Below are 26482 nucleotides of genomic sequence, written 5' to 3' on the forward strand. Positions count from 1 at the left end.
AATAAGTTCTCCATTAATTTGGGTGCATCCTTTGGCAGTTCTGAGGCATAAAGGTTTGTATAAAATTTCTTAAATTAGTCATTTATCAATTTATTTTTATATAAATGATTGCCATCAGAATCAGTAATAGTAGCAATTGACTGAGAGACAGCTCTCTTTTTAGCTAGGTATGCCAAGTACTTTCCTGGCTTATTGCCATGTTCATATAGCTTTTGCCTGACAAATCTCATTTTCTTTTCAGCATCCTGTGTTAGGAGAGAGTCCAATGTTGATCTAAGGACTGATATTTCCTTTAATAGGGCAGGAGTGGGAGTTTTAATGTAGTCCTTCTCTGTAGTTCTCAAATTCACCCTCAAATTCATCCTTTTGCTTTCCACACTTTTTCCGTCTCTTAGTGGCTATGTACGACATAATCAGACCCCTGGCATACGCTTTACAGGTTTCCCAAAGGAGCAAGGGGTTATCTGTTGATTGAGAGTTAATGGATAAAAATGATTTAAACCTTTAAACTCTATAATAAAATATGATGTGAATGTATGGTCTTTAAGAATGGTTGTATTCAACCTCCAATGTCTTGACCGATTGAATGCCCCGTTGAGTTTTATGTCCAGGATCACCTCAGCATGATCAGATATGACTATGCTTCCTATCCCAGCGGATAAAACAGACTGCAAAGACGTCCTGGGCATAAAAAAGTAATCTATTCTAGTCTGACATCCATGAGGTGCAGAGAAAAAACTGAACTCTCTGTTGGAGGGATGAAAATTTCTCCAGACATCCGCATACCCCAGATCATCACAAATAGCTTTAAGCTTTAAGTGACTTAGCTTGAGGAGAGAGTGAAGCTATGCCGCTGGGAAACCTATCAATAAGGGGGTTCAACAAACAATTAAAATCTCCTCCAACCACTGTAGTGTTTTTTTTTAACCTTTCTTTAACTAGGCAAGTCAGTTAAGAACAGATTCTTATTTTCAATGACAGCCTAGCGGGTTAACTGCCTGTTCAGGGGCAGAATGACAGATTTGTACCTTGTCAGCTCAGGGATTTGAACTAGCAACCTTTTGGTTACTAGTCCAATGCTCTAACCACTAGGCTACCCTGATGCCCCAATGTCTGAGTTTTATTCGGAAAAGTCTAGAAATACCTTAGTGCGGAAATCAGAGGGGCGGGCAGGGGGGAAGTAAATATTCATTATGGAAATGTTCTGCCCTTGTAAAGTACCATTAATTATAACAAAGCGACCAAATTTATCTTTCACACAATTCAAGACCTTAAGTGGCAAGTTCTTTTTCACAAGAATTGCTACACCTCTACTCCTGGATGTAAATTATGAGAAAAACACTTGTTGTAATTTCAGGTGCTCCTTATCATCCAAATGAGTTTCTTGCAACATTGCAATATCAATATATATATTTTTTTCAAAAAAGACAGTACCTTCTTCCTTTTAATGGGGTTATGGCTCCCTCTAATGTTCCATGTACATACACACAGTCTGTTACCTGCCATTGCACCTTGACCATTCAATATCCAGACTGAATCCTACTGTAAAAGTGGGGTGGTACCTTTTTCCATGTGTTGAACTCTCTTCTATCTCACCGAGCATAAACAAACGATATGAACCCTGAAATCCAACTATACTAAACCCGAAAATAAACATGTAAAGATCCAAAAGGGGGTTTCACACTAGCTAACATGCAGGGGATTTCAACTTTCCAATGTAGACTCTTAAGTCCGCATTGCCACTCAATAGCCTCATCCTTTATATATATATGGAAATGAAAATCAATAGAAGAAGATTGAGGCTCTTCCACTTAAAACCAAGCCTGGGCACCGATATGGATTCACACATATCTCAGCCTGAGCTATAGTGGCAGTTACTTTAGCAAGAAAAAATAATAAAGATACGAATATTACTGAACCGGAGTACGTGAGGACTCACACCACTGTTTCATGATCAGATTCAACCAAAAATAGAAACGTTTTCCAATGCTTCGGAGGTGCAGCTTAAAGTTATTTACCCGAGAAAGTCAACAAACACAGAAGCCTCTTCAGGTGTGTAGAGTTTTTTAGGCGATCCGTTGACCATAATCTTCAATGTGGCCGGGTACAGCAGTGCGTAGTCCATCTTCATTCTCTTGAGTGGAGCCTTCGCCTCATCAAATGCTTTGCGTCTTCGTACAACCGCTGTGGAATAATCATTGAAGAATTAGACCTTTGGACCTTTACGTTGACTACCATCAGAGCCGATGTTTCTAGCCGCGTCCATGATGCGCTGCTTGTCGGTGAAGTTGTGGAACTTTATTACCACTGGTCGTGGGCGCTGGTTGGGACCGGGTATCGGTGCTTGAGAGTGATGGTCTCTGTCCAGCTTCACACGACCAGCCTTAGTGTCCATTTGTAGGTAGCCAGGGATCCATTCCTCAAAGAATTTTACTGAACGTGTCCCTTCAGAATTTTCTGGGAGTCCCACAACACGAATATTGCATCTGCGTCCTCGATTATCCAAGTTGTCAATGTGCTCCTTCATTTCGCGCACCTGTTTCCTAAGTGCTTTTATCTTAGTGTCCATAGATGTAGTTGAAGTTTCCACTGTAGCAATTCTTCCTTCCACCTCATCAAAACGTTTCGCAACCCTCTGTAGTTCAGCTGATTGGCCTGCTATTGATTCCAAGACCGTTCTTATCTTGACATCGATCACTTTAGTAATGTTATCAGTCATCTTTTGAATCACCAGGTCCATTGTGCCTGGATCCGCAATGGTGTTAGCTTTACTAACGTTAGCTAGCTCTTCCTGCACATCTACAGGGGTGGTGGTTTTGGTTGAGTTCTTAGTATGTCTGTTCGGCAAATTTTTGAGAAATACCCGTCAAGACTCATTGAAGGATAACTTATTTAGCCAATTCTACCACTTTTTCAAGCTAGGAGATTAATGTAAAAATATAAATTTACGAATGCCACGGGAGCTCGCTGAAACACAGTGTTCTCTCTACGGCGCCATTTTGTCCCCCAATTAGAAGACTAATTCATCAGATATTAAAATATCTGAAAGTTATATTAGGAAAATTATAACTTTGTAATCTGAATATTTTCCTTGGTGCCCCGACTTCCTAGTTAATTACATCTACCTGATTAGTTAATCACGTAATAATAATTACAGAGAATTGATTTGATAAATTAAATATGTCTTCAGTTTAATGATGCCAGCTTTGTGATGGCCACTCCAATACCTTGACTTTATTGTCCTTAAGCCATTTTGTCACAACTTTGGAAGTATGCTTGGGGTCATTGTCCATTTGGAAGACCCATTTGCAAACAAGCTTTAACTTCCTGACTGATGTCTTGAGATGTTGCTTCAATATATCCACGCAATTGTCCTTTCTCATGAAGCAATCTATTTTGTGACGTGCACGAGTCCCTCCTGCAGCAAAGCAACCCCACAACAGGATGCTGCTACCCTCATGCTTAGCATCAATGCCTTCCATAGCATCAATGCCTTCCTCTTGCAGGAACTGCTGACACACTCCAGCCACATGAGGTTTTGCATTGTCTTGCATTAGGAGGAACCCAGGGCCAACCGCACCAGCATATGGTCTCACAAGGGGTCTGAGGATCTCATCTCGGTACCTAATGAATCAAATCAAATCAAATGTATTTATATAGCCCTTCGTACATCAGCTGATATCTCAAAATGCTGTACAGAAACCCAGCCTAAAACCCCAAACAGCAAGCAATGCAGGTGTAGAAGCACGGTGGCTAGGAAAAACTCCCTAGAAAGGCCAAAACCTAGGAAGAAACCTAGAGAGGAACCAGGCTATGTGGGTGGCAAGTCCTCTTCTGCCTGTGCCGGGTGGAGATTATAACAGAACATGGCCAAGATGTTCAAATGTTCATAAATGACCAGCATGGTCAAATAATAATAAGGCAGAACAGTTGAAACTGGAGCAGCAGCACGGCCAGGTGGACTGGGGACAGCAAGGAGTCATCATGTCAGGTAGTCCTGAGGCATGGTCCTAGGGCTCAGGTCCTCCGAGAGAGAGAAAGATATATATACATATCTACTGGGTGAAATTCCACAGTGTGCCATCACAGCAGCAAGATTTGTGACCTGTTGCCACGAGAAAAGGGCAACCAGTGAAGAACAAACACCATTGTAAATACAACCCATATTTATGCTTATTTATTTTATCTTGTGTCCTTTAACTATTTGTACATTGTATATATATATATATAATATGACATTTGTAATGTCTTTACTGTTTTGAAACTTCTGTATGTGTAATGTTTACTGTTCATTTTTGTTGTTTTTCACCTTATATATTCACTTTGTATGTTGTCTACCTCACTTGCTTTGGCAATGTTAACACATGTTTCCCATGCCAATAAAGCCCTTGAATTGAATTGAATTGAATTGAAAGAAAGAGATAAAGAGATAATTAGAGAGAGCACGCTTAAATTCACACAGGACACCGAATAGGACAGGAGAAGTACTCCAGATATAACAAACTGACCCTAGCCCCCCGACGCATAAACTACTGCAGCATAAATACTGGAGGCTGAGACAGGAGGGGTCAGGAGACACTGTGGCCCCATCCGAGGACACCCCCGGACAGGGCCAAACAGGAATGATATAACCCCACCCAGTTTGCCAAAGCACAGCCCCCACACCACTAGAGGGATATCTTCAACCACCAACTTACCATCCTGAGACAAGGCCGAGTATAGCCCACAAAGATCTCCCCCATGGCACAACCCGACCTAATGGTAGTCAGGCTACCTATGGAGAGCACATGGAGGCCTGTACGACCCCCAAAGAAATGCCACCCCACACCATGACTGACCCAAGGCCAAACCGGTCATGCTGGAGGATGTTGCAGGCAGCAGAACGTTCTCCACGGCGTCTCCAGACTCTGTCACGTCTGTCACATGTGCTCAGTGTGAACCTGCTTTCATCTGTGAAGAGCACAGGGCGCCAGTGGCGAATTTGCCAATCTTGGTGTTTTCTGGCAAATGCCAAACGTCCTGCACGGTGTTGGGCTGTAAGCACAACCCCCACCTGTGGACGTCGGGCCCTCATACCAGCCTCAAGGAGTCCGTTTCTGACCGTTTGAGCAGACACATGCACATTTGTGGCCTGCTGGAGGTCATTTTGCAGGGCTCTGGCAGTGCTCCTCCTTGCACAAAGGCGGAGATAGCGGTCCTGCTGCTGAGTTGTTGCCCTCCTACGGCCTCCTCCACGTCTCCTGATGTACTGGCCTGTCTCCTGGTAGCGCCTCCATGCTCTGGACACTACGGAGACAGACACAGCAAACCTTCTTGCCACAGCTCGCATTGATGTGCCATCCTGAATGAGCTGCACTACCTGAGCCACTTGTGTGGGTTGTAGACTCCGTCTCATGCTACCATTAGAGTGAAAAAACCGCCAGCATTCAAAAGTGACCAAAACATCAGCCAGGAAGCATAGGAACTGAGAAGTGGTCTGTGGTCACCACCTGCAGAACCACTCTTTTATTGGGGGTGTCTTGCTAATTGCCTATAATTTCCACCTGTTGTCTATTCCATTTGCACAACAGCATGTGAAATGTATTGTTAATCAGTGTTGAAAAAAAAAAATCATTTTTTTGAGCAGTGTATATACATACATACACTGAGTGTACTAAACATTAGGAACTCAGCCTGAGACATGGATTGTGTATGTGTGCCATTTAGAGGGTGAATGGGCAAGACAAAAGATTTAAGTGCCTTTGAATAGGGTATGGTAGTAGTTGCCAGTTGCATCTGTTTGAGTGTGTCAAGAACTGCAAAGCTGCTGAGTTTTTCACACTCAACAGTTTCCCATGTGTATCAAGAATGATCCACCACCCAAAGGACATACAGCCAACTTAACACTACGCTCTCCTCCTCTCACCTTTTCCCGCTTGTGGACTTCAGTGCACAACACTTCAGCTGTCTGTGACCAGGCAAAAAAAACATTTCCAAGCCAAACAAACCTTCATATCATAACCACTAGTGATGTGTGGATTGACTCCTAATCCGCACATCATTTAGGGTCATTAAATATTGTTGGGTGGGTGGCGGGCGGGCGGGTTGAAAAAAAGGACATTGTAATTCAAGAAGACAAAAGCTGTGAAAGGAGAGTTGAAAATAAAGAGACGGGAGGGCCAGAAAAGTAATCTTCTGAAAATATTTGGTGAAGTGGTAAAAGAGGATGACAGCAGTGTCAGCTATATTATGTGTGATGATTGTGAAGAATACAAATCTGACAGTCACAAAACTGGACTTCAAATAGGCCTATGGCATGTCAAGGGAACTGTGGCCTACTGTTTAGATTAGTTACAGTTGAAGTCGGAAGTTTACACTTAGGTTGGAGTCATTAAAACTTGTTTTTCAACCACTCCACAAATTTCTTGATTTAACAAACTATAGGTTTGGCAAATAGGTTAGGACATCTACTTTGTGCATGACACAAGTAATTTTTCCAACAATTGTTTAGGGACATATTATTTCACTTATAATTCACTATATCACAATTACAGTGGATCAGAAGTTTACATACATTAAGTTGACTGTCCCTTTAAACAGCTTGGAATTTCCCGAAAATTATGTAATGGCTTTAGAAGTTTCTGACAGGCTAATTGACATCATTTGAGTCAATTGGAGGTGTACCTGTGGATGTATTTCAAGGCCTACCTTCAAACTCAGTGCCTCTTTGCTTGACATCATGGGAAAATCAAAGGATATCAGCCAAGACCTCAGAAAGAAAATTGTAGACCTCCACTAGTCTGGTTCATCCTTGGTTCATCCTTTGGAGGAAAAAGTGGGAAAAGTTTGCAAGCTGAAGAACGCCATCCCAACCGTGAAGCACCGGGGTGGCAGCATCATGTTGTGGGGGTGCTTTGCTGCAGGAGGGACTGGTGCACGTCACAAAATAGATGGCATCATGAGGGGGGTAAATTATGTGGATATATTGAAGCAACATCTCAAGACATCAGTCAGGAAGTTAAAGCTTGGTCGCAAATGAGTCTTCCAAATGGACAATGATCCCAAGCATATTTCCAAAGTTTTGGCAAAATGACTTAAGGACAACAAAGTCAAGGTATTGGAGTGGCCAAGCCCTGACCTCAAACCCATCTAAAATTTGTGGCCAGAACTGAAAAAGCATGTGCGAGCAAGGAGGCCTACAAACCTGACTCAGTTACACCAGCTCTGTCAGGAGGAATGGGCCAAAATTCACCCAATTTATTAATGTGGGGAGCTTGTGGAAGGCCACCTGAAATGTTTTACCCAAGTTAAACCATTTTTAAAGGCAATGCTACCAAATACTAATGAGTGTATATAAACTTCTAACCCACTGGGAATGTGATGAAAGAAATAAAAGCTGAAATAAATCATTCTCTCTACTATTATTTGGACATTTCACATTCCTAAAATAAAGTTGTGATCCTAACTGACCTAAAACAGGGAATTTGTACTAAGATTAAATGTCAGGAATTGTGAAAAACAAAGCTTAAATGTATTTGGCTAAGGTGTATGTAAACTTCCGACTTCAATTGTAAATGGAAACTAAAATCTGGACATTGACTAACCAGAACAACCTGTTTTTTTGCAAACTCCAATAATGGTCGTCCCGTGCGAATCAACATCCCCGTGTTTTTAGATTAATGTCTGAGTTTGACAGTTGTTTCTCGCGATTTGAGCAAGAAAACAAAAACTGATTCAATAAATTGAGCAAAGTGCTGCTCATGGCCTATATATGAAGGGTCTACATGTATCGACTTTTACAGTGAATGCCTTTGTTTATACATTTTGTGCGAATGAATTGAAAATCACCAAATCCATCATTGGAAAATATGGCGACTATTTAATGCCACACTTGCTGTTAATAGATCGCAAAGTAGAATACATCTGAGCTAAACTTTTGGAACAAGTTCACTTTCTCATCCATAGCCTAAAAACGCAGGTCAAGCGCAAGTTATCTGTTTAGCTCACACCTGAAGGCTGGGGGCATTTAGGACGTATTCTACTGCGGATGGCTAAAATATCCGAATGATTATGATCACACTTCCTCAATTCAAATATTAGGGCGACACTTTACCAAAGATGGTTTGGTATGGTTTAGAAACTTGGGAACCAAGCTCAAGTTATCAGCCTGGCCTGTCATCGCCTGGATTTCTTGAATAATCTTCACGCCTAGAAAAAAACCTATAGGCTTCCGTCATAACTGTCAATTTATAGAAGAAAAAAAGAAAGCATCACAGGGGGCAAAAAAAACGAATCCCGTCTGAATCGTCCACCGGGATAACGGACATAAATAAATAATAAATACATAACCGAGGTTCTCTAGTAATACTAGTCCCGTGAGAATAGGGCTATATCCTTCATAATAACTCTTGCAGAATTAAGTATGTATTGCACTGAAATGATACACCAAACGTAGGCAATTTCTTTCTGCATTTTGAGATAATGCAATGCTCAATTAAATACCATCTGTAGAGGCGCTGTCTTCATCATAAAAGCCTCATAAAAACGGATAGTATTTTAACCACATCAAATATGCATCGAAGTCGAATTGAAATCTTATCAGAAACACGTTGGGCCGTTTTCACAGGTTTATGTTTCCTGATAACCTGTCAAACTGATGTCATTTGAAGATTTTACACAGAAAATCTGTCCCGTTATTTATTTATTGTATTTTTTCCCAAGTACCTAAACGTCTTCACCAATGTCAACTAAATCGAATCATTCAGACGTTATAAGTTGAAACATATCTATATCAGACAACAAAAAATAAAACCCTGCACCCCGTGTCAAAAAAATCGTTCTGCAGTCTTTGACTGTAGCCAATAGCGCATTTTCTATATGAACTATAGGGTTAGGGTTGGGAGTGGGCTTCAGAATGTATTTTTTTTCTTCATGAGCATGGCCTTATTTTTATTACAGCATATTGGATGACTTTCCTTCATATTCCATTCACCCAGTTCAATGTAACATTGATAGGTTTAGGCTTTCTCTATACCCATTATGAGGTTGCTACCACCTAGCCTATAAATGAAAGTTTACAAAGTAGGTGTACACAGGTCGACAGAATTATTTGAGGTGACAGACAGTTACACATGGACAGACAGTGAGTGACACATTCAATACCGCCTTGGACACTCTTCCCTGCATCTAGCTGATCTAATGTGTAATCAGTCGTCCAACAGTTGCAAACGAGAGTTTCCATTGGACAAATTCAGGTATGTTTATCCCCGTTTCGTTCCATTTGCTTCCGTTTAAGAAACGTTTTTCAACAGAATGGTCAGAATGAATACACCCCGTATCACCAGTAAACACAGTTCACTTTCATAGCGGCCAAGTTGTATTCCATTAGAAAACAGTGTGTTTTAATAAACGATTTGATGGCGTAAATATATTTAGTAGTCTTATCTAAAAATTTGAAATTTTTTCAATGTTTTACTATTTTAAAAAAATAATTAAAGTCCTCCCCTTCCTCCTCTGAGGAACCTCCACTGGTGTGATGAGGTCAGATGTGATGTATACTAGTCTCAATGAAAGTCTTAGAATGAAAAGTCCCATTTTGTGTTTATTAAACATAAACAAGTGCTAAATACACCAACATACACCTGTCTCAACTACAAATCTGTATGATAAACTACATGTATTTTCTCATTAAGTGTCTTTGGAAAGAAATTAAGTAGTTGAATGGCATTTGTGAACATCATATATCCAACGCAGTACAAACACAATATGTAACAGACTTTTTAGGCTTATAAATGTCTGGATGCAATATTCTACCTAGGAATAGTCAACACTATTACACTCATTATTCCAAATACATCAGCTGACAAAAATGACAATTCATGTTTGTCTTTAATTCAGGGTTTGAGTGGTATGGTTACTTTCTATGTTATAGAGTGGAATGGTTTTCTATTGGTGTGTCCTGAGGTAGCTCCTCTCTGAGAATCTCTTCCCACAGTGTGTACAGGCGAACAGCCACTCTCCCGTGTGGACCTTGAGGTGCATATTCAGCTGGTGCTGGCTTGAGAATCTCTTCTCACAATGGGGTCAGCTGGAGGATTTCTCCCTTGTGTGGACTCTCTGGTGCCTCTTCAGGTTGCCAGCATGGGCAAAGTGCATGTGACACTGGGTACAGCTGAAGGGTTCCTCCTCATTGTGGACACCCCTATGCCTGATAAGGTTACTCAGGAAGGAGAAGCTCTTGTAACACAGCTTACACTTGAAGGGCCTCTCCTTGGTGTGAACGGTCTGGTGTTGCTTCACATAGTTTGCTTCAGAGAAGCGCTTCCCACACGTGGGGCAGGCATACGGTTTGTCGGCGTCCGTCCTAATGCGTTGCTTCCCACGTTGTGACCCAGAGGAGGTAGAAGCAGGAGCCACCACCCTCAGGTCGTTAGTCTTTGAGCTCCCTCCTTGACCTCTAGCCATTGTTTGGGTGTTGTTGAGATTAGGTGCCGCGTTATAGGCTAGGTACCTCTTGTGGTGAACACCCATCCTGACCTTGTCTGTATTGGTGGGGTAACCATGAGGTAACTGAGGAAGGCTAGACCCAGGCCTCCTATGAACCCAGTCATTAGGCATTAGATGAGACCCTGAAGGAGAAGACAGACTTCCTGTTAGACTACCCCCAAGGGGTTCACTCACCACTGTTTGTGAAGGCTGAAGCCCAGGGTGACCTTCTCTGTTCATCATGGACACTGTGGTGTTTGTATCATAGGAACAGGAAGGTCTATCTCTATCAGCCCCAGGCCCTGCTTCATCCCTGCACTGAGACTGTGAAGAGAAGGGTCTGGGCTGCAGACTGGATCCCTGACTGGAGCCTCTGTCTCTCTGATGACCACCAGGATTGAGGTTATTCAATCCACCTGTCCACTGGTTGTGCTCTGTGTGGTGGTGGAGTCTCTGTCCCTCACGGTTGGGTCCTGGTTCCAACTCGGGAAGGAAGAGCGACGGCTCCTGATCCAGGGTACTGATCCGGGGCCAGGGTGTGTGCCCAGCCGCTTCAGAGGTCCAGTGTCTCCAGCCAGCAACACCGGATATCAGCAGGTCCTCATGGACAGCAGACTGTAAACACAAATTGTACAGAAAAGCATAAAAGTTTATGTAAGAAACTCTGCTGTACACACAGAAACATGATATTATAAAATGTTAACCACAGTCAAGCCAATATCTAACATTGTGATTGAAGTACCTAACAATATGGAGCCTTTGGGGTTTATTATAAAACAATTCCGTATATGTTGAATCAAGAATGAAGTATAATGTTCTGGTTAGACTGAGATAAGGGAAACTCAGTTCCTGCAATGATACAAAAATAACCTAGTCAGTCAGCACAGAGTCAATTTTGTATTTAATTTCACAAAATGATCATACACTAAGACAACTTGAAGTATAGTACTTTTATTGCACAAAACGATACGTGACAAATATAATAACTTTTTCACTATGGTAACACTTGACCTTTTCTGTAAATCTGGTACCCCGCTTTAATTATTTTTTTGTTTAATACATTGGAAAAGGCTCAACATTACATAACACACAACTTCACATAAAGTAAACATTAATTAAGGCACCATAATTATCTCACTATAAAACACCAGTATCAACCTAAAGGGGGAAAATGTGTCACTCTTCATCAGTGAAGCATTTGTACAGACACCATCACCATATCATCTAATCTGCCTCATCATACTCATTCTTTCTTCAGTTCACCTCATCCACTTCCCTCCTCATCCACTTCCCTCCTACATCCAAAACCAACAGAATTAACTACAAACATACTAGCTAGTACTACATAACATACTCTATACATGGGCCATGTGCATTTTCTGCTGATGTATCCTAAGGTAGCTCCTCTCGGAGAACCTCTTCCCGCAGTGCATACAGGCAAACGGCCTCTCTCCCGTGTGGACCTTTAGGTGCATCTTCAGTTGGTGCTGGTGGGAGAACCTCTTCTCACACTGGGGGCAGCTGAAAGGTTTCTCCCCTGTGTGGACCCTCTGGTGTCTCTTCAGGTGGTGCTGATGGGAGAATCTCTTCTCACACAGTTGGCAGCCGAATGGTTTCTCCCCCGTGTGCATCCTCTGGTGGATCTCCACCTGTTTGGGGAAACTGAAGGCTTTCCCACAGAATGAACACGGGAAGCGCTTCTCTTTGCCACTGGATCTACTGATAACGTCACTACTACTGTAATTTGTCAATGGGCTGGTGCTGCCATTTAGTTTTGAGGCACTGGCATTGTCTGAGGTCTGGTTTAACATAAGGAGAGTGTGAGGAGGATGAAGGCCAGGGAGTGTCTGTGTTGTTGCAGGGTCCATGTTCCAGTTGATAGATCCTATAGAAGGCAGTCTGAAGGCAGCACCTGTTAGGGGGTTAACCTGAGGCATCAGTCTCTCTGAATCACAACTATTGGAGCAGGACGGAGCATCACTAGCCGAGTCTGTGTCTGTTCTCTCCCGCCTCATATGGACACCTCCCCGTCCCCGCAGACCAAATCTACGCCTCTCCCTGGTCACAGCCAGTCTGTTGTCATGGAGACTAAGATTGGTTGTTGTTTTGTGTCCCACTATCTGTTTCTGGTTAACAGTGTTGTTCCCCAGCCCAGAGTTGAGGACGCTGTCCCATCCACTGACCTCCACTATGTCACCTCTGGTCCTGGCCTGCTCAGTGATGTTGTTCCCTGGGCGCTTGACTGCACTGGTCTGGGTCTGGGAATCCAAGATGGGAGCCCAGTCTCCTCTGTTAGCCTCCAGCCAACCACCTGCAGGAAGAGGGTACAAAATAGACTTTACATGGCATAGAAAACTTTACGTATGTTGTTTTTTTACCTGGTCAATCACCTGGTTATACATTATATACATCATACATTATAATGTGTGTTTTTATATGTAAACATAAATTGTATTTATGAATGAAGAAAAAAAAGAATAGCCAGGTGCATCACTATTCCCAGTGTAGATCTATTACTGTATGTAGACCATATGTATTTCTCCCTTACCTTGCTCCCCCATCTTTAGTCCACTCGGCAGGTCAATACTATCTGGTCCGTCTTCTATTGTCTCCTCTTTGACCAGCAGCAGATCAGGCTTCCAATCCTCCATGTCTACTGACTGTAAGAGATACAGAGTGAGAGGATGTTGGATCAAGAAATCTGATATGAGCACCCTGCTATGGAGCATTTTCTGATTGGGCAATTAGGGATTGCTGTGAGTACTATGCAAACAGGTCAATTTATTTGATACTATGCAAACGTGTTAGTTGATTTGATTACTTGACACTCTTTAACAGTTTGATCATATAAAAAGCATGGTCCCACACTTAAGACAAAATTCATCAAGACCTCATTAGTTAATTTGATTACTTGACAGTTGTGATGGAATTTTTTTTTTTAACCCAAATTTCGTGGTATCCAATTGGTAGTTACAGTCTTGTCTCATTTCTGCAACTCCCTTATGGACATGGGAGAGGTGAAGGTCGAGAGCCATGTGTCCTCCGAAACACAACCCAACCAAGCTGCACTGTTTCTTGACACAATGCCCACTTAACCCGGAAGCCAGCCGCACCAATGTGTCGGAGGAAACACTGTGCACCTGACAACCGTGTCAGCGTGCACTTTGCCTGGCCCGCCACAGGAGTCGCTAGGACAAGGACATCCCTGTCGGCCAAACCCTCCCCTAACCCGGATGACACCGGGCCAATTGTGCGCCACCCCATGGGTCTCCCGGTCGCGGCCGACTGCGACAGACCCTGGACTCGAACCCAGGATCTCTAGTGGTAAAGCTAGCACTGCCATGCAGTGCCTTAGACAACTGCGCCACTCGGAAGAGATGTTTGTGCATTTCTAATAACCAATTTCTGTGTTCATACAAGTGACTGACTGAACAAATCCTCACGATCAGTATCTGCAATTTGGCAGTACACTCAGAACTTTGTTTTGAGAACGAAAGGATATCTCAGTTTCAAGGTCTCAGCTTGTACAGAAGAAGCCTCGTGAGGTATTCGTCTGTCACATGCATGAACCAAACATTAATGAGGAATTAATTATGAATGATGAATAAGCTAAATCATGCTAATATAACTTGCCTGCGTAAATATTTAAGACAACTAACGGGACTGCCCCGGTAGAGCTCACTTCAGACTGATACCTTATGCATCTAAGTTTGACTGACCTCTCAGCATGCTGGTAATAAACAATGATTAATTTAAGATTGACTTTGAGTGTCCCATGTGTAGAATTTCCATGACACTTTAATGGTTTGACAATTCAAAGGCACGGTGCCACACGTATGACACAATTATTAAAACCTGGGCCTGTATCCACAAAGTCTCAGAGTAGGATTGCTGATCTAGGATCCTTCCATATAAATCTCATTCACTATGATCTAAAAGACTAAACTGATCCTAGATCAGCACTCATACTCTGAGTGGCTTTGTGGCTATGCCGCTGACCTAAAACCATTCAGACAGTAGTTCAGTGGGCTCACCTCAGTGAGACTGTGTGTGGTGGTCCTGTGCTGCTCAGCTGGTTCCTCTGTGGGTTCAGGAGGAGGTGTAGTCTGGTTGTCCTCCATGACCATGGTCCCCTCAGGGTTCCCCAGACCCTCCTCACACCCCTCCTCCTTCACCAGCAGCACCTCTGGACCCTCCTCCTCCTGGATGAGAGGTGATACAGATTACACAGACATACACTCCCTCAGGTATGTACACACAGATAAACACTTTCAACATGGAGTGTTTACCCATCCCCACTACGTTTGAGTCCTATACTGTAGTTACAGAATGACTTCATTGTTTTTAAACCCATCATGGTGGACATAAATATGATGTGGGTAAAAATAAGTCAGCTATGATAAGTCAAAAGTCATCAGACAAACCTGACAAAACTATTCTGATGTGTACAGTAGGTGTTTGTTGGTATCACAGAAGTTTGGTGGCACCTTAATTGGGGAGAACGGGCTTGTGTTAATGACTGGAGCGGAATAGGTGGAATGGTATAAAATACATCAAACACATGGTTTCCAGGTGTTTGACGTCATTCCATTTGCCATTCTCCTCTCAGCAGTCTGCTGTGGTAGGTATGTGTAGGTATATTTAGTAGGTGCAAAATGTATATTGGGTAAAACGTCATGTTTATGCAAAATATGGTGAGATCAGAAGTGATGTATACTAAAGAGTCTCAATGACAGTCTTGGAATGAAAAGTCACATTTTGTGTTTATTAAACATAAACGAGTTCTAAATACACCATATGAAAACCACACATACACATGTCACAGGAACAAATCTGTATTTACTCGATAAACTGCATTTCTTTTCTTATTAAAAGTGTCTTGGGAATTTTTTGGGTAGTTGAAAGGAGGTAATGGATTTAACATCAAATGTACAGTACAAACATAATATGAAACTGACTCATTAGGCTTATTTATATATGCCTTATATATCACACAATGTCTGGATACTACATTCTACCAAGGAATATTCAACACTGAAATCTGTTACTCTCATTATTCCTTGTTCAGCCTCATGCTTCAACACTTCAACAAGTCAGAGATCATCAACTAGATTCAGCTGTGGGCCGATATCTTTCTTGCAGATGGTCAAGGGGCCGGAACATAATTATAATTTGTAGACTGAAAATTGAAGGCAAGAAGCCCAAACAGATATAATATTTGACAAAAATATAATAATTTCAAAACTTGCTTAAATTTGTATACGATCACATATCTTTCTATTAAACATGGGAAAACTCAGGAACAGATTTCCAAAATCAAAATCAATTGGAAATGATTTGCTGGTGTTTTATGTCCAACAATAAAAACAAATACGAATGTATTCGTTTTAAATTGCTTAGATAACTGAACCGCCAGTTGGTGAACACGGATCTACATCATCTCGCTGAGTCTACCTTTACGTAGTGTTGAATATTCTACCCAGGAATATTCAACACTGAAATCTGTTACTCTTGTTAATCCAAATGCATCTGTGGATCTTTTCTGCTGACAATGACAATTAATGGTCGTTTTTAATGCAGGAGGTGATCAACACTTCAGAAGCTATAGAGTGGAATGGTTTTTCTTCTGGTGTATCTTGAGGTAGCTCCTCTCTGAGAACCTCTTCCCACATTGTGTACAGGCGAATGGCCTCTCTCCTGTGTGGACCTTCAGGTGCGTCTTCAGCAGGTGCTGACGGGAGAACCTCTTATCACACTGAGGGCAGCTGAAGGGTTTCTCCCCTGTGTGGACCTTCTGGTGCCTCTTCAGGCTGCCAGACTGGGCGAAGCGCATGTGACACTGGGGGCAGCTGTATGGTTTCTCTCCTGTGTGGACCCTCTGGTGGATCTCCACCTTCTGGGCGCAGCTGAAGCCTTTGTTACAGAACATGCAAAGGAACCGTTTCTCTTTACTATTGCCTGATGTGGCTCCCCCTCCCTGAGTCTGGGCTCCAGTCCTGTCGTTTGAGTTCAATACCTGATCGAAAAGGATACGCCCGTGTGAATCAGAAGGCCCCATCGACGTGGACACTAAGCTTTCCCTGTAATCTAAGAAATCTCTGCCCTGTGAGTGTCCATCGCCTAGGTGACTATCTGAATTCCATGTGGGAGGAGTGTCGCCCTCCACTTTCACGGTCACTTCATCTACAACTAGACCCTTCCTTTTCTTATCTAGGCACCCTTCAGAGTACACACTACTACTGTACCGATTCCAGTCTCCTCTAGATAGATCAGTCTGTGTCTCTAAACCCAAGGGCATGTTGCCAGAGTCCATCTCTGTAGTGTAAGAACAACACGGATCATCGCCAGCATTTAACACATCACCTGAATTTGGATTGGAATGAACCGTCCTCGGGCTCGGGTTACTGTAAAGTAAATATTCTGAGCTTGGAGCAGGAGGACACCCCAGTCCCCCAAGCCCCAGTCTCTCCGAGTCTGACCTGTGGTCAGATCCTGTGTGTAAAAGCCTTTGTGTTACTGTTAAAGTCTCTGTGTTGGTCTCTGACTTGAGGACGGTGTTCAGCGTTCCACTGACCTCCGTGATGCTGTGTCGGGTCCTGGGCTGCGCTGGGTCGGGGTCCTCAGTGGCTACAGGGAGCGCTCCAGTCCCTCCAGTCTTGATGTCTCTGCTGTGCCGTGGGTCTTCTTCTACTTCAGACCTATCCAGCTTGACCCCAGGACTTTCAGCCTCTGCAGACTGACACAAGAAGAGAGGAGGCTATTGGATAACAATGTCATAGGGAAGTCTCACAAGCTCCTCTATGGCAGATACATTAGGATGTACATGTAAGCAAGTAAATAGCTGGCCACATTTGATGTACTGTAATTTTGATGTAATACTATTACACTAACCTCTATCATGATAACATGCTGGGTTGAGGTTCCACTCCCCTCATCAACAGTGATTGGTTGGTCATCTCTCCATGTATTATGTCCCGCTGGCTTCACAAAGCTCCTGTGGCCTCCAGTGAGATTTCCTTCACCTGATAGAGTGATTGGGGGAAAAGAGGTGGTTAAATTAGGTACTGTCAATGCTTACCTCTATGTTGTAGACTATTGACAGTTTTAACAAGATCTAGAATTGGCAAGGATGTAAGGTAACACTTCTCATAACTTATTGATATACTATTTATTGATGTATGTATTATGTTCCATGTATCACATTGTTGAGTAAATAATAGGAAATGCAGTAAATCAAGAATCTGGTTAGAATATGATGGATAAGTAATCACGGAAATTATTGCATACTGTCCAAAAACTGACCAAGACCAAATTCTGGGTAACACATCTGAACACATGTACAGAGGGGAATGGGGCTACTGTACTGAGCTATATATGAACATCACAGGAGGTTGGTGGCAGCTTAATTGGGGAGGACGGGCTCGTGGTAATGGCTGGAGCAGAATTAGCAGAACGGTATCAATGTGTTTGATGTCATTCCATTTGCACCGTTCCAGACATTATAATGAGCCATCCTCCCCTCGGCAGCCTCCACTGATTTACCTCTTGCGATTCCTCTGTATCGGTCGAGGATCTTGACACTACTGGGACGACTGGCGACGACACGCTCTCGCATTGTCCTCTCGGCGCGCTCCCGTGCCGTCTTCAGTTCCAGTAGCTGTAGTTTCCTCCGCAATGCCCTGTTTTCTTTCTGGCTTTGAGTTATTTCCAAACGAAACACTGCATAGTCGTCGTCTACGAGTTTACATATATCTGCCACGGCTGCATTCGCTAGCACCTCCATAATGGAGGCAATTTGAGTGTGAAAAACCATACAGTTAGCCATTGTTAGCTAACGTTAGCAGCTAGCGTTACCAAGATAACGTAAATCGAACAAGTCCCCTTTCCAACGCGAATTAAAGACTACATGGGGTGAGTATGTAATGCTGTTAAGTTCAATTAGTCATATTTTGAGTTCCATGGTGTTAATAAACGTATAATTAACGACAATAAAAACGCTAACGTGGAAATTGTTCCTGGTCACTGTTCACTTCCGTTTACTTCTTCTTCTTCTTCTATGAAGTTTAACGGCGGTTGACATCCAATTTGTTGCATTACCGCCACCTACTAGACTGCAGTACAACTCCCTTATACTTTGCTTGAAAAATAAAAATGTAAGAAATAAATACCCTACCATCTAACTTTATAATTTCAAAATTGTATACTCCACTAATTAACTGTATTTATTCCTACCTCAAGCCATCATCAACTCTTTTTTTAAGTTTTTTTTTTTAGCACTTTTTCTCCCCAATTTCGTGGTATCCAAATGTTTAGTTGCTACTATCTTGTCTCATCGCTACAACTCCCGTACGGGCTCGGGAGAGACTGAAAGTCATGCGTCCTCCGATACACAACCCAACCAATTTGTCCTCTTCAATAATTTATTTTGGACGCACTGTGCCCCTCCCCCACTAATTTCAGTGTGGTGCTCAGCAGCCTCAGCCAGCACTTGCATCGCACTCAGATCGACCTCATTTCAGATTCACATGTACACTACATGACCAAAAGTATGCTCGTCGAACATTTTATTCCAAAATCATGGGCATTAATATGGAGTTGGTCCCCCCTTTTCTGCTATAGCAGCCTCCACTCTTCTGGGAAGGCTTTCCACTAAATGTTGGAACATTGCTGCGGGAACTTGCTTTCTTCCATTCAGCCACAAGAGCATTAGTGAGGTTGGGCGATTAGGCCTGGCTCGCAGTCAGCGTTCCAATTCATCCCAAAGGTGTTCGATGGGGTTGAGGTCAGGGTACTGTGCAGGCCAGCCAAGTTCTTCCACACCGATCTTGACAAACCCTTTCTGTACCTCGCTTTGAGCACGGAGGCATTGTCATGATGAAACAGGAAAGGGCCTTCCCCAAACTGTTGCCACAATGTTGGAGGCACAGAATCTTCTAGAATGGGCTCCTGAGTGGCACAGTGGTATAAGGCACTGCATATCAGTGCAAGAGGCGTCACTACAGTCCCTGTTTTGAATCCAGGCTGTGTCACATCCGGTCATGATTGGGAGTCCCATAGGGCAGTGCACAATTGGTCCAGCATCGTCCGGGTTTGGCCGGGGTAGGCCATCATTGTAAATAGGAATTTGTTCTTAACTGACTTGCCTAGTTAAATAAAGGTTAGATAAAAAATAAAATTAGAATATCATTGTTTTCTGGGCCTCGCCAGAACCATGAAAAACAGCCCCAGACCATTATTCCTCCTCCACCAAACTTTACAATTCCACTGCTCCAAAGTCCAAAGGCAGCGCGCTTTACACCACTCCAGCCTACGCCTGGCATTGCACATGGTGATCTTAGGCTTGAATGCAGCTGCTCGGCCATGGAAACAAATTTCATGAAGCTCCCGAAGAACAGTTATTGTGCTGACGTTGCTTCCAGAGGCCGTTTGGAACTCTGTAGTGAGTGTTGCAACCAAGGACAGGCAATTTTTACGCACTTCAGTACTCGGCGGTCCCGTTCTGTGAGCCTGTGTGGCCTACCATTTCGAATCTGAGCTGTTCTTGCTCCTAGATGTTTCCACTTCACAATAACAGCACTTACAGTTGACAGGGGCAGCTCTAGCAGGGCAGAAATTTGACGAACTGACTTGATGGAAAGGTGGTATCCTGTGACGGTGCCACATTGAAAGTCATTGAGCTCTTCAGTAAGGCCATCCTACTGCCAATGTTTGTCTATAGTGATTGCATGGCTGTATGCTCAATTTTATACACCTGTTAGCAACGGGTGTGGCTGAAATAGCCGAATCCACTAATTTGAAGGGGTTTCAAATACTGTTGTGTATACAGTGCCTATGGAAAGTATTTTGACCACTAGACTTTTTCCACATTTTGTTAAAGTTACAGCCTTATTCTAAAATTGATTACATTAAAAAAAAATCCTCATCAATCTACACACAATACCCATGATGAAAACAGGTTTTTAGAATTTTTTGCACATTTATTAAAAAAACAACAACTGATACCTTATTTACATAAGTATTCAGACCCTTTGCTATGAGACTCGAAATTGAGATCAGGTGCATCCTGTTTCCATTGATCATCCTTGAGATGTTTCTACAACTTGATTGGAGTCCACCTGTGGTATATTCAATTGATTGGACATGATTTCGGAAGGCACAGACCTGTCTATATAGTATATATAAGGTCCCACAGTTGACAGTGCATGTCAGAGCAAAAACCAAGCCATGAGGTCAAAGGAATTGTCCTTAGAGCTCTGAGACAGGTTTGTGTCGAGGCACAGATCTAGGGAATGGTACCATAACATTTCTGCAGCATTGAAAGTCCCCAAGACCTCCATCATTCTTAAATGGAAGAAGTATGGAATCACCAAGACTCTTCCTAGAGCTGGCCATCTCGGCCAAACTGAGCAATCCGGGGAGACAGGCCTTGGTCGGGGAGGTGACCAGGGGGTGGGGGGTTAATCCAAGGCTGTGACGTAGCAAAATGTGGAAAAAGTCAAGGGGTCTGAATACGTTCCGAATACACTATTTGCAGCTTTTGCTTTGGGAACGCCTACTCTGAAGTGCGCGTGTGCAATAACTCAAAATGCCCTTGCACTCCTAAAAAACACTTTTTCCCCCAACTTTGGCAAAGGGTAAAGTCTGCCAAACTTAGTCCACTCTCTTCCTAACATATTATAGTTGGAAAGCATAAAACTGTATTGAGATCAAATGTTTAATTGATGAGAAAATGAACAGAAAGATGGCCAAAATCCATCTTGCTCCTTTTTCTCCTATTGCTGGCCACTGGGCTTGCTCTCGTCACCATATTTAGTAGTGAGTGGCTACAGCAAACAGATGCTTCACATTTATACATCCGGTGAAATATCTGGCTCATTGTTCGATCTGTGACAATTTGTTCGAAAGAAGTCAAGGAAACCAAATTTTAGTCTAAATGATAAACAAGCAAATTAAAAGACAACACAATTTCTCATCAACAGATTTGATGACCTATTTTTAGTACATAAAGGAACAGGTGCCACCTGATTATGCCAAATAAATTTGGGGGTAAGGGGTGTTATAAAGGTGTTATATAAAAGAGGGACATTGTATTTGTTATGAATAGAACAAAATAAAAAACAAATTTAAAGGGTGAATATAGTGTTAGACTTAAATGACAGAGTTATGGCAATGCCAGCACACCAAACAACAAGTCTGTATCATGTGAGAAAGACAGCATGCCCAGATGCTCAACTGAGGGACTTAGTAATCAACAACAAAAAAACGCTCTAAGACACTTCACATGATGACTATAATATGTCAGCTAAAGGATAGTTCCCAGACATCCCCTGTGTACATCTCAAGCTACACTGCTACGATTTCTCCCCATTGTGGACACTCCTATGTCTGATAGGGATACTCAGGAAGGAGAATGTCACGCCTTGGTCATAGTGTTCTGTGTTTCGTTATATATTTGGTCAGGCCAGGGTGTGACATGGGTTTATTTTGTGGTATTTCGTATTGGGTTTTTGTAGTATTGGGATTGCGGCTGAGTAGGGGTGTTGCATAGGCTTGGCTGCCTGAGGCGGTTCTCAATCAGAGTCAGGTGATTCTCGTTGTCTCTGATTGGGAACCGTATTTAGGTAGCCGGGGTTTCACTGTGTATTTCGTGGGTGATTGTTCCTGTCTCTGTGGAGTTTCACCAGATAGGCTGTAATTAGGTTTCATGTTCCGTTTTGTTGTTTTGTATTTGTATAGTTATTTCATGTATCGCGATCTCTTCATTAAAGAACATGAGTAACCACCACGCTGCATTTCGGTCCGACTCTCTTTTGACAAACGAAGAACGCCGTTACAGAGAAGCTCTTGTAACATTGTTTGCACTTGAAGGGCCTCTCCTTGGTGTGAATGGTCTGGTGCTGCTTCACATATTTTGCCTTAGCAAAATGCTTCCCACATGTGGGGCAGGTGTACGGCTTGTCTGCATCTGTCCTATTGCTCGGCCTTCCACGTTGTGACCCAATGACAGACTGGATCCCTGACTGGAGCCTCTGTCTCTCCGATGACCACCAGGACTGAGGTTGTTCAGTCCACCTGTCCATCGGTTGTGTTCCATGTGGTGGAGTCTCTGGCCTTTGCGTTTGTGTCCTGGTTCTGACTCGGGAAGGAAGAACGACGGCTCCTGACCCAGGATACTGATCCTGGGCAATGGTTTGTGACCAGCCGCCTCAGAGATCCAGTCTCTCCCACCAGTAACACTGGATATCAGCAGGTCTTCATGGACTGCAAACAAAGATTGTACAGAAAAGCGTAAAGGTTTATATTAGACACTCTTCTCTGTACGCACAGAAACATGACGTGATGTTATAAAATGTTAAACACAGTCAAGCCCATCTCTAATACAGTGATTCAAGTACCTCACAATATGGAGCCCTTAGAGTTTATTATTTAACTAAAATGTCCATATGTGTTGAAACTCAATCCCTGCAATGATACAAAAAGAACCAAGTCAGTCAGCACTGTGTTTAATTTCAGCAAAATGGTCATACACTACTTTTATTGCACAAAATGATACATGTGAAAAGTAGAATATTTTTTTCTCACTATGGTAACACTTGAACTTTTCTGTACATCTTGTACCTTCGCTTTGATGAAGTACATTTTGGAATACTTTGGAAAATGTTCAACAATACACACATCTTTACTACTTTATATCAAGTACACCATGGCACTATTTCCTCATTATAACACACTAGTATCAACCTAAACGGACATAGTTGTCACTCTTTATCAGTGAAGTATTTTTACAGACACCATCACACCAACCATCACCATATCATCTACTCAGCCTCATCATACTCATTCTTTCCTCAGTTCACCTCATCCAGTTCCCCACTACATCCTAAACCAACAGAATTAAGTACAAACTAACTAGTACTACAATACATATTACTATACATGGGCCAGGTGCATTTTCTGCTGGTGTATCCTGAGGTAGTTCCTCTGCCTGTACGCCCTGCGGGAAGAGGTTCTCAATCAGCCTTTCTTCCATTTGGACCTTCCGCTGGTGCTGGTGGGAGTACCTCTTCTCACACTTGTGGCAGCAGTATGATATCTCACCTGTGTTACCCTCTGGTGCCTCTTCAGGTTGAACTAGTGGGAGAAACTGGTCCGGCACAGATGGCAGCCAAACGATTTCTCCCCCATGTGCATCCTCTGGTGGAGCTCCACCTGTTTGGGGAAACTGAAGACTTTCCCAATGAATGAACACGGGAAGAACTTCTCTTTTCCACCGGATCTACTGATAGTATTACTACTGTCATTTGTCAATCGGCTGGTGCTGCCATTTAGTGTTGAGGCACTGGCATTGTCTGAGGTCTGGTTTAACATTACGGGAGTGTGAGGAGGATGAAAGCCAGGGAGTGTCTGTGTTGTTGCAGGGTCCATATTCCAGTTGATAGATCCTATAGAAAGCAGGCTGAAGGCAGCACCTGTTAGGGGGTTAACCTGAGGCACCATCAGTCTCTCTGAATCACAACTATAGGAGCAGGACGGAGCATCGCTAGCAGAGTCTGTGTCTGTTCTCTCCCGCCGCATACGGACACCTCCCGGTCCCTGCAGACCAAATCCACACCTCGCCCTGGTCTCATCCAGTCTGTTGTCATGGAGACTAAGTGTGGATGTTGTTTTGTGTTCCACTCTCTGTTTCTGGTTGTGGTTAACAGTGTCGTTCCCCAGCCCAGAGTTGATTTATTATGTTTCCCCTGGGCTCTTGGCTGCACCGGTCTGGGAATCCAAGATGGCCACACAGTCTCCTCTGTTAGCCTCCCACTGAAAACCTGCAGCAAGAGGTTACAAAATAGACTAAAAACAAGTCAGAGAACTCTACATATGGAGTTTTTTTCCCCATCAAGTTCATACATTATAATGTGTGTTTTTGTATTTGAACATAAGTTGTATTGATTTCATTTTAAGAAGGAAGAAAACAAATAACTGCCAGGAGTATTTTTATTTATTTTATTTAACCTTTATTTAACTAGGCAAGTCAGTTAAGAATAAATTCTTATTTACAATGACGGCTTAGGAACAGTGCCTTGTTCAGGGGCAGAACGGCAGATTTTTACCTTGTCAGCTCGGGGTTCGATCTAGCAACCTTTCGGTTACCGGCCCAATGCTCTAACTACTAGGCTATCTGCTGCCCACGTATCACTATTCCCACTGAAAATCTATTACTGTATGTAGGCTATATGTATCACTATTCCCACTGAAAATATATTACTGTATGTAGGCTATATGTATTTCTCCTTACCTTGCTCCCCCATCTTTAGTCCACTCAGCAGATCAATGCTCTCTGGTCCATCCTCTACTGTCTCCTCTTTGACTAGCAGCAGATCAGGCTTCCCATCCTCCATGTCTACTGACTGTAAGAGATACAGAGTGAGAGGATGTTGGATCAAGAAAACTGATATGAGCATCCTGCTATGGAGCATCATCTGATTGGGCAATGAGGGATTTCTATGAGTACTATGCAAACATGTTAGTTTATTTGATACTATGCAAACGTATTAGTTGATTTGATTACTTGACACTCTTTAATGGTTTGATCATTCAAAAGGCATGGGCCCACACTTAAGACACAATTAAACAAGACCTCGGCCCTTCTCTACAAAGAGTCTCAGTAGGAGTGCTGATCTAGGATCTTTCCGTATAATCTTATTCATTATGATCTACAAGGAAACACTGATCCTATATCAGCAGTCCTACTGAGACTCTTTGTAGATGAGGGCTAAGAGGCTTTGTGGATACGGACCCTGACCAAATACCATTCAGACTGTAGTTCATAGTGTGCGTGATCACCTCAGTAAACCCAATCTCACGTTTTTGCATGTATGACAAAATTCCTCATTTTGTTTGTCTGTTTGAAGTACACCTTTCCATTTACGTGGTCAAACTGATATCAGAGGAATTTGATGTTGATATCAGAGGAATTTGACGTTGATATCAGAGGAATTTGACGTTGATATCAGAGGAATTTGACGTTGATATCAGAGGAATTTGACGTTGATATAGCACCAGAGGATCTGGGACGATGCCAAAGGATCGGGCGTGAAACAGAAGAACGCTAAATATCCCTGAATGGTAATCTTCAAGCTGTGGAACTATCAGACCAAAGTCAAAATTCTGAAAGCACAGGGGGGAAAGGAGATCAAAATCCACAGCCAGTCCATTCGATTTGTCTAGAACCTGTTGGCTAGGCTGAGGAGAAAACACAATACATTCCGATAAGATAGTCACTGGAGGAAGAAGGAATCAAATCTCAACTCTGCTTCCCGGCAGTGCTGTGGTTATGGAAGGGAACGCAAAGGATGGAATTCACAAGCGCCAATGAAGCCCTAATCAAGCTACAAGAAACCTTTCCAGTTGAAGAAGGAGAGCCCCCTGTTCTGAGAAGAGGACGAAGTAGGAAATAATGATGAGCACACTAGGCTACATACCGTGATGCCTATGATCAGCTAAGTTAAGATCATATGGTAAATTGAGATAATATTATTTCCCCCTCCCCCCAATGACATCTATAATCTACTTTCCCCAAGTAACTATTCTTCTCTAGGAAGTAACATTTACATTTTACATTTAAGTCATTTAGCAGACGCTCTTATCCAAGCGACTTACAAATTGGTGCATACACCTTATGACAACCAGTGGAACAGCCACTTGCATCTAAATCTTGTTGGGGGAGAAGGATTACCTACCCTTACTTACCCTATCCTAGGTATTCCTTGAAGAGGTGGGGTTTCAGGTGTCTCCGGAAGGTGGTGATTGACTCCGCTGTCCTGGCGTCGTGAGGGAGTTTGTTCCACCATTGGGGGCCAGAGCAGCGAACAGTTTTGACTGGGCTGAGCGGGAACTGTACTTCCTCAGTGGTAGGGAGGCGAGCAGGCCAGAGGTGGATGAACGCAGTGCCCTTGTTTGGGTGTAGGGCCTGATCAGAGCCTGGAGGTACTGAGGTGCCGTTCCCCTCACAGCTCCGTAGGCGAGC

At 43.0% G+C, this 26482-nt stretch overlaps 3 protein-coding genes across 9 annotated transcripts in view; 1 reads left to right on the plus strand and 2 right to left on the minus strand.

Annotated features, from left to right (window-relative positions):
• LOC118395568 (neurotrophin receptor-interacting factor homolog) overlaps nt 1-26482 on the plus strand; it is a 384346-nt gene that overhangs the window by 269758 nt on the left and 88106 nt on the right. The gene's annotated exons all lie outside the window — the stretch shown is intronic.
• The window catches only part of LOC118395583 (zinc finger protein 23-like), a 135782-nt gene that overhangs the window by 69090 nt on the left and 40210 nt on the right, over nt 1-26482 (minus strand). The gene's annotated exons all lie outside the window — the stretch shown is intronic.
• LOC118395564 (neurotrophin receptor-interacting factor homolog) overlaps nt 9568-26482 on the minus strand; it is a 238501-nt gene continuing 221586 nt past the window's right edge. For 2 of the 6 annotated variants that reach the window (XM_052465095.1, XM_052465098.1), the window contains exons 4-7: nt 14499-14666; nt 13013-13124; nt 12648-12775; nt 9568-11079 (exon numbers count right to left, since the gene is read on the minus strand). In XM_052465095.1, the coding sequence (XP_052321055.1) occupies nt 10063-11079; nt 12648-12775; nt 13013-13124; nt 14499-14666 (1425 nt within the window). In that variant the 3' untranslated portion in view covers nt 9568-10062. Of the gene's footprint in view, nt 11080-11399; nt 12776-13012; nt 13125-14498; nt 14667-17038; nt 17201-17355; nt 17487-18006; nt 18563-24751; nt 24864-26482 lie in introns of those variants that run through there. The other 4 variants (XM_035789389.2, XM_052465096.1, XM_052465097.1 and 1 more) reach the window with 4 other exon arrangements.

Source organism: Oncorhynchus keta, chromosome 16 (genome assembly GCF_023373465.1).
Source record: "Oncorhynchus keta strain PuntledgeMale-10-30-2019 chromosome 16, Oket_V2, whole genome shotgun sequence".
In the NCBI taxonomy this organism is placed as follows: Eukaryota; Metazoa; Chordata; class Actinopteri; order Salmoniformes; family Salmonidae; genus Oncorhynchus; species Oncorhynchus keta.